Genomic DNA, 9,096 nt, shown 5'->3' on the forward strand with positions numbered 1-9,096 from the left:
CTCATTCAGAAAAAAAAGATTCTATATTATATAATATAATCACAGCATTAGTGGGTTTAAAATATTCTTAAAAATAGAATCACAGTCAGGACCAACAAGAGTAGTTTTTTAAAGTTTCAGTTTTTTTTTGTTTTTTCTCTTGAGACAGAATCTTGCTCTGTCACCCAGGCTGCAGTACAGTGGTGCAACCTCGGCTCACTACAACCTCCACCTCCCAGGCTAAAGGGTTGCTCCCGCCTCGGCCTCCCGAGTAGCTGTGACACAAGCGCACGCCACCATGTCTGGCTAATTTTTGTATTTTTAGTAGAGACGGCGTTTCACCATATTGGCCAGGCTGGTCTCGAACTCCTGACCTCAACTGATCCACCCGCCTCAGCCTCCCAAGGTGCGGGAATTACAGACATGAGACAATGCGCCCAGCCATTTTTTTTTTTATTTTAAACTGCGAAACCTTTAGGCTGGGCACAGTGGCTCACACCTGTAATCACTGCACTTTGGGAGGCCAAGGCAGGCAGATCACAAGGTCAAGAGATCAAGACCATCCCGGCCAACATGGTGAAACCACATTTCTACTAAAAATGCAAAAATTTGCTGGGCGTGGTGGCGCACGCCTGTAGTCCCAGCTACTCGGGAGGCTGAGGCAGGAGAATCACTTGAACCCAGGAGGTGGAGACTGCAGTGAGCTAAGATCGTGCCACTGCACTCCTGCCTGGTGACAGAGACTCCATCTCAAAAAAAAAAAATTAAAAAAAAAATCATAGTATCAGTGTGCTCAGTATTTTTTTAATCAAAGGAGATGGAAGTGGACATTTTCCATTATTTCATTTTAATTGACTTTAATTTACCATGCACTATAAAACTATATAATGCCATGAAAAGATGTTTTAATATTATCAAAATTAGTATTTTATAGGTTCCTTATCTGCAATTCCAAAAATCCAAAAAACTTCTGAAACCCAAAATAACTCATCTTGTGGTAAACCTTACCCAAACTGATATGAAGCTATTTACAGTCTTTATCCTATTTAGTGAAAACATTGATACATTTTGCTGCAGAAACAGTAACATTTTTGAAGGGGGATACTGCACTGGACTCTATTGGAAGGCTATACATTACTACCTTGCCCTTATCAAAAAAAATTCCTAATTCCATAACCTATTAGACTCTAAGAGTTTGAATGGTGGACTGTGATCCTATAATTGCTAACATTTATTGAGCTATTAACTATGTGTCAGATACTGTTCACTTTATATGAAATAACTCATTTAATCTTTCCAATCATCATGAGCTAAGTATTATAATAATCCCCATTTTACAAAGAAGGAAACTGAGACATGGAGAGATTAAGTAAACTGCCTAAAATCACACAGCTAGAGTGTGACTAACTGGGATGACACTGGGATGAATATTTAAAACATTACACATAAGAGTAACAAAACACAAGAAAATGGGATAATTGATTATGCTAGGTGCTAGGAATCAGTGATATGTTTCTCTACTCAATTGATATTACTTCCAGAATAAGGAATCAAACAAAAAATTACAAAACACTACATGCATTTACAAATTCTCATTTATGTACAATTTCTACAAACTTGCTTAAAATGCAGAGTGTAAAACCCAAATTTCTCAGCTTATGTAACATATTTATTTTTTATTGAAAAATAACATCTTAATATCTTAATTACAACACATGATAATTTATAGTCATTGTAGAAGTTAGAAAATTTGGATAAGCAAAAAAAAAAAATCACCTATAAAACTACACTCAGAAATAACCATTTAACAATTTGGCACATATCCTCCCAAACATCAATATATTTTGGGTTTTTTTACCAAATGGAATCATGTTTTTAAATCTTACTTTTTCTCACTTACATATACCAAGACATCCTTTCATGTATTTATATTATTCTATCATTATTTTCATGGCTGAGAAGGCAGTACCCCACTGTATGGATGGACCCTAACAATCACTGTGAAACATTTAGGTTTACAGTTTTACCATATAATGATCAATAGTACTGGTTCTAGAGTCACAGTGGTTGGATTCAAGTCCTGGCCCTAAAACTTAAGTAACTCAGGTATCTTGAGCAAGCAACCTCATTTCTCTATGCCTGTTTTCTCTTCTGAAAAACAGAAATAGTACTACCTACTCCATATGATTACCGTGGGGGTCAAAGGCATTAACACACAGCTTGTATAACCAACAACACTGCAATTGGTATGCTCACAGCTAAATATTCACACACACCTTTACTACACCAAAAAAAAATTCTTTAAAGGGAATTTCCATGTCAGAAAGTATGCCCATTTTTAAGGCTTCTGAATCTGCCAAATTACAGTGTGGTTTACAGTCCTTCATTAAATAGCCTTCTCACTTAATACTCATTTCTCTTTATCAAAAAAGGCAAAAACTATTATCCAGTTAAGTTAACCAGCTTGTTTCACTGAATTAGTTTTTTGTTCTTCCACCTATAAACCTTGGCATATTTAATAAAACCTCAAAGTTTATAGGTAACTTGAAGACACCTAGCCCAAATTCTCCTTCAGCACGATTCCTCTACTCTAGAATCCTCAATCTGTCAGTGAAAAGGAACAGCCTACCACCCAAAACAACTCATTCTATTTTCACAGTTTTGAGGAAATTCCTCTTGAAATAGAGCAGAAATCTGTTTCTTTTAAACTTCTACCCACTGACCCTAGTTCCTTCTGGTCAAATCTGATCCTTCTGTGTGACAGAACACCAAATCCTTAAAGGTGGCTGTTACTTCTTAAAAGAAGCTCCTCTTCTTTAGGTCAAATATCCAATTTTTTCAACTTTTTCTCATTTCCATTTCTCTCATGATCAAGGTCCTCGTTTATTCTCTACAGATAAGTGATTTTGACACTTTGATGTCTACCACCTTGGAAATGAGAAAAATAAAGGTCCATTCCTACCCTATGTTAAGTTTGGGCCTCTGTGTGGTTTCTTATTAGCTCTCCAGATTATTCTGATAAAGTCTGAGAATGAATACAAGGTCTCACTTATGATAGTATGCTACCCAAAAAGCCAACTCAATACCCCACGTATAATATAACTAGTACAAAGTAAAGTGGGGCTAACACCTTGCTCTTTCAATACGCTGTTCTACCATCTTCAGAATTACTCTCCAACAGGTTTGGTGGCTGACGCCTGTAATCCCAACACGTGGGAGGCCAAGGTGGGAGGATCACTTGAGTCCAGAAGTTTGAGACCAGCTTGGGCAACATAGTGAGACCTCGTCTCTACAAAAAAATTTAAAAACTAGCCGGACACGTTGGGAGGTACCTGTAGTCCCAGCTACTCAGGAGGCTGAGGCAGAGGCAGCATCGCTTGAGCCTGAAAGGTGGAGCTTGCAGTGAAGTATAACTGCACCACTGCACTAAGCCTGGGTAACAGAGAAAGCAAGACCCTGTCAAAGAAAGAAAAGGTTCAGAGGGGAACACAGGGAGGGAAGAAGGGAGAGAAGGAGGGAAGGAAGGGAGGGAGGGAAGGAGGGAGACAGACAGACAGACAGAGAGACAGAGGAAGGTGCACTAGCCCACCAACAACCGAACTGACAGCTGATTGCACCAAAGCATCTTCTCTGTATAGAGCACTGTGATGTCAACACTGAGAAAAAACACAGGCCCTAATACTGATCTCATCTAGTGCTAGATTTACCTTCTAGAAAGCATGATGGAACAAACATCTTCAGAAAACTATAATACTAATTATAGCTATACCAAAGTAGGCACATCAGGCTATAGAAACATTGTGATTACTAGCTGGAAATCCTACTAGTTGTGGGGGAGGAGAGGGGAGGGGAAGGATGACACTAAGGAAACTAAGTTGCTCTGAACTTCGAGATTTTGTGTGGGTTTGTTTTTTAACGTTTGCAAAGTCAGAAGAGATGAAGGCCATCAGAGAGTTCATCTGAACTCAGGCTACCTGCAAACAGAGACTGGGTAACCACCTCAAGCACCCTCAAAAATAAATTCATGATGCAAAACTTCATGTAATTTCTGAATTCCTCATGACATGTGAACTTTACCCGTTACTATTTCTAACAAGGTAATGAAGGGCAAAGGAAAAACAAAACAAAACAAAACATCCATGGTACAGGAGATGTGGTCCATTATAATGACACAATGTTAGAGGAAAAAACAAACTGAAACCAAGCATACTTTTTTTTTTTTGAGACGGAGCAGAGTTTCGCTCTTGTTGCCCAAGCTGGATTGCAATGGCGCTATCTCGGCTCATTGCAACCTCCATCTCTCTGGCTCAAGCGATTCTCCTGCCTCAGCCTCCCAAGTAGCTAGGATTACAGGCGCACGCCACCGCACCCGGCTAATTTTTTGTACTTTTAGTAGAAATGGGACTTCACCGTGTTAGCCAGGCTGGTCTCAAACTCTTGACCTCAGGTGATCGGCCCGCCTCCGCCTCCCCAAGTGCTGGGATTGCAGGCGTGAGCCACTGTGCCTGGCCAAACCAAGTAAACTTAACCAAGATCCAATCTATTTTCATTTAAACAGCAAACATTAAAAATACACCTGGTATTTTCTAACAATTACACCAAGAATGACCAGATGCTTCCTGTTGATGGAACAGTAGAGAACTACAGACTGACAGATTCAGACTAGAGTTCACAGTAACAACTAGAAACAAACTTAGCTTCCTTTCAAAACCATTAAAGTATGGCCTTAAATTTTTACCCATTAATCAGTTAGGTATAATTGTCTCCCAACCTAGAAAACCCAGAATGATTCAAAGAGACAAAGAACTCTAAGGATACGTATCTGCGAACTATTCGTTTCACCAAAGGACTCACTGCAGAACTAGTTTTCCGTAGAATCTGCACCTCCTATAGTTTTCAGCATGTTTCATTTTTAAAATAACATTTACACACCAGTGTTAATAGCATATGTAATGTGGAATTCACGTGTTACTTGTGTAAATCATTGTACGTACTAGAATTAAATTTTTTAATCACTTAAGAATATTTTCAAATGTTCCTGAGTCTCCAAGATCATAGGAAGATTATGCAGTCATTATTTGTGATTTTGTTTAGGTACCTAAATTCCAACTTTTAAAAAAAGCTGGAGCCCGGTAAAAAAAAGTATGGGAATCAATCTTATTCGTCTTGTTAAAATGTGTCTTGCATAACATCCTGATTTGACTTGTATGGTGAAAGCACGGTAAGAATGACACATTTCTGTTTTTTGGTATTAAAAAAAAAAAAAAGTATGAGTGTACAGTGGAGTGTTCCAGAGGTTTACATGGTGTGCTAACCACAACAGTGACGTAGTTTTGAGAATCTTCTATTAAACCAGGCATTAAAAAGATCTGCAAAAATGCAAGATGTTACTCTTAACAAATCATCTATGTTAACATGTAATGGATGTATTTTTTGTTTTTGGAAAAAAAAACCCGGGAGAAAAAAAAAAGCCATCTTTAGTTTCCTCAAAGTCTGACCCTGAAAATGGAAGTATCAAAGCTGATGGTTTATACGTCAGTGAGAAAAAAATTTAAACCAAGCTGGGTGGGTCTTTACATGAGATAAACTATCTACAAGAATGTCTGACCACTAACTTCTGCATAATAAATGAGAGTCGATCTTTTCATTCTGGGATGGCAATGTACTTTACAAGGACCATTTACAGCCTACATCAAACCTTTTTCTAGATAAAAAACGTACTTCAGTAACTTGCCTGAATTGAAAGAGCAAAACAGTCCGGAGAGAAAACTTAAAATGTTTCCACATTATCAAGCCCCCTTCAGAAGTACTGTGGTCTCGGCCCCTCCTTTGAACAGATGTCCGCTCGCCACAGTCCAATCAGGTTTAAAGCAAGTGTATTTGTACTGAAAACAAGCTTCAAGTGGGAAGACACACACAAAGCAGGCCTGTATCATTCCTTTGGTTTCAGTTTTCACGATGCACCCTTGAGGCTAGGCACGCTGATTCAACACACTTGGAGAGCTTCACCGAAACACACTAAATACACACTGATGAACTGTGCCCTGGCAGAGATGACCTGGCAAAATTCTCAACTTTTTCCCTGAGGCCGTGCACCCGCGGGTCTCGGCGGCGAAGTCTTTCGGGCAGAAGTCCCAAGCCTTCAAAACGGCAGGCTTCTCCCCCTCAGGACTCCAGTCCCCGCGGCCAAGGCTGTCGCTGCGGGGGCCCCGCGCGGGACTGGCCAGGCTCTCCCGTTAACCCTGTCTGGGCCGGCCGATCCCGCCGCGGCCCGAGCGCCTCTCGGCCCCGCAGCACAGGGCGCCCAGGACCCGCCGCCCCCGCCGCCCGTTCCCCTCTCCGGAGAGCCCAGCGGGGCCGTCAAGCTGCCCAGACAAAGGGTACCGCGGCGCCAGAGGCCGGGCCCGGCCGCGCCTGCCTTCCTCCTCCCGCCCACTGCCAACCTCCAGTCGCCCGCAGAACCTCCGCTGCCTCGGCGCGACCCCATCGCCACCCCGGGGCTGCCGCTCGGGACCGGCCCGCCGGGCAGCCGCGAGGAGGCCGCCGCACGCCAGGGCCGAGGAGGGGGCGGCGGCCGCCACCATGTCTGCCCGCCCCTCCCAGAAGCGGGGTGCCCAGCGGACAAAGCGCAGCGGCGGCGCAGGCGGAGCGGGCGCCCAGGCCGACCCCGCCGACCCCCGCGGAATAAGCGGGGCCAGGAGCCCCGGAAACCCGGCGCCTTAATGCAATAAACAGGAAATCGCGGGGATGATCTGGGTTCCGGGGGAAGTGGAATTATTTTTTACCAGCGAAGAGATCAACTTCCACATCCGGTGGTAACAGGGCCCTACACAGACCCGCACTGACCTGGAAAAGCTTCGGGAGCGGCGACGGGAAGGCAGCAGGAGGTGGTGCGGGGACCCGAGGCGCCTCGTACCCGGCCGGGCTGACGCGGCCCCGCTACACACAAAGCGCTTCAGCAGCACAGGGCGCTATTTTCCGAAAATGCCGCGTCTGGTCGGCGCCCAAAATCCCCACCGAAAAGTCCCCCGTGCTGCGCGCGGAGGGACACATGGTGTGCGAGTGAGTCGCTCCCAGCATCCCTCCCGGACCCGGCCCTCGTCAGCTGCTCGCCCGAGGATTTTCCGCCTCTGCACTCATCGGCAGATCCCGCTCCTACCCACTCCCTGACTCTGTTCCCACGGGGAGAGAGGGGAAAGAGAGTCTGATTTTTTAACGAAAGGGATGAAAGTATGCCATTTCTAGCGCTTCAGCCACACAAAGAAAGCGGCGGAATGATCCGCTCTCGGCGACCGCAAGTCCCGGCCCACCCGGCGCCTGCGCGGCAGCGGGGGTGGGAGCTGCGGCCGGCCATGTGCGCGGCGGAGAGGCTGGGTGGCCGCGGAGCCTTCCCGCCTGTTTCTGCGGTGGGTAGTAGTTTGGGAACTAATGTTCTGTGCTAACCTTCGTGTCTCTGTGACATGACCGTTTAAAGACGGAGAGTGCGGAATCTTTGGACTTTAAGCTTGCCAACTGAGCGGCCTAGCAGAATCCTGGGAGACGGAAGGACAGGAGGCTAGGATTTACCTTTTAAGTGTCCCTAGATTCAACTAGTCAAACTGGGACGGGAGACGCTGTGAAGGTACCAGGGAAGGAACGAGTGAGGTTCCTTTTCCACTTTTGCATAAACTCAACGGTCAGATTCATGACGAAGATGTACATATTTCTGTAGATTTTTTTCCCGAGCATTCTAATGATGCCTCATATTTCGTAGATCCTAGTAACTGCTTGGATTACTGCCACCTCAGAGGTAGAGATCTGTTTTTCCGTGGCTGGAATGTCAAAACTTTTGTTGTATTTTATTAAGTAGCAAAAGTTTGGAGATTGCAAGGTTAAAAAAAAAAAAAAAAAAAAAAGCTTTATGAACTTAATCTAGATGTGATTTGCTAAGGAACTTAACATATTGATATGTTTTTCGCAGGGGAGTCAGGGCATGGCTTTCCCAACCTAGTAACCGCAACTTATAGCATCCTACATCTAGGACTTGGGAGTATGTGAGACAGCGCCAAGAATTTAATCCAGGAGAACTGACAAGCTTAAATGAAATCCACATTGCCCACTGATTTTGTGCAGCCTCAGATAAGTAATCTTTCTCCACTTAGCCTTTTGTAACAATTGATGTAATAAAGGTTTGTAGTCTTTGCGTAATTTATTAAAGCGTTGTGGCTAAAACAGAAAAAAAGCGTAGGAACCATAGTCTATGTTTTCTTTTGATTTAATATTTTCATTGCTTCAGTTAATAGAAATTTGTCAAAATGCTGATGTTTTTCTGTAGCATTATTTGAATGAGCATTGTTTGAGTGAACATTCAGCTAATTATTGTTAGAAAATCGTTGCCCCCAGAATGAGCATTGAGTGAACATTCAGCTAATTATTGTTAGAAAATCGTTTCTCTCATTAATCTTACGCTGTAGAATGTAGACAAGTAAGTAGGCATCATCAGTATGATGAGAGTGAAGCTACTTAATACTGTGGAATCAAATAAAGGAGGAACCCCTTACTAAACCAAGAGGGAGGAATAAAATGGAATGGGACTAGAGAAGCAATTGGCTTTAATAAGGGTATTGTGGAAGACCTAGATAAGAAGCAGTAAGTACCGATGTTTGGAGGCAAACACTGGAGAGATTTTTGGGTAAAGAAGACAGTGCTGGAGGTCTGCTTGTGAAGGCCTTGAATGCTATGTGCAGAAGTGAGCTTCTGAGAGCCAGGAGGAAGATATTGAAAGATTTTAAGTAGAAGAATCAGGATTGAATTCATTTTAGACAGATCACTGTTACACAAAAATTTGAGGCAAGGAAAAGAGTTTGGAGTAAACAGTAGACTGTGAGCCAACAATGACTTGGACTGAGTTGATGGCAAGTAGTTGTGAAGAAGATGAAGTGGTTATTGGGAGATTTCGTTAACTGAAAATGACTGAGGAAAATAGATGTCAGAGGTGACTGCCAAATGAGTTGGAGCAGCTACGAGGACAGTAATGTCTTCACTGAGATTAGAAACAAAATAAGAGAATATATGTTAGGGAAGAAAGAACTCTCTGTTTCGACCATGTAAAATTCGAAGTGCCTGTGAGCCAACCAG

General features: G+C 43.3%; 1 protein-coding gene across 14 annotated transcripts in view; it reads right to left on the bottom strand.

Annotated features, from left to right (window-relative positions):
• Window positions 1–7,039, bottom strand: part of GABPB1 (GA binding protein transcription factor subunit beta 1) — a 76,306-nt gene extending 69,267 nt beyond the window's left edge. For 8 of the 14 annotated variants that reach the window (XM_073995789.1, XM_045395442.2, XM_073995786.1 and 5 more), the window contains exon 1: window positions 6,826–7,039. Coding sequence is in view for 4 of the 14 variants with exons in the window: in XM_065547923.2 (XP_065403995.1) it covers window positions 6,765–6,788 (24 nt within the window). In the remaining 10 variants the exon portion in view is untranslated. Of the gene's footprint in view, window positions 1–5,713; window positions 6,734–6,764 lie in introns of those variants that run through there. The other 6 variants (XM_065547924.1, XM_065547922.1, XM_065547921.1 and 3 more) reach the window with 3 other exon arrangements.
• Between the last annotated feature and the right edge of the window lie 2,057 nt (window positions 7,040–9,096).

Source organism: Macaca fascicularis, chromosome 7 (assembly GCF_037993035.2).
Source record: "Macaca fascicularis isolate 582-1 chromosome 7, T2T-MFA8v1.1".
In the NCBI taxonomy this organism is placed as follows: Eukaryota; Metazoa; Chordata; class Mammalia; order Primates; family Cercopithecidae; genus Macaca; species Macaca fascicularis.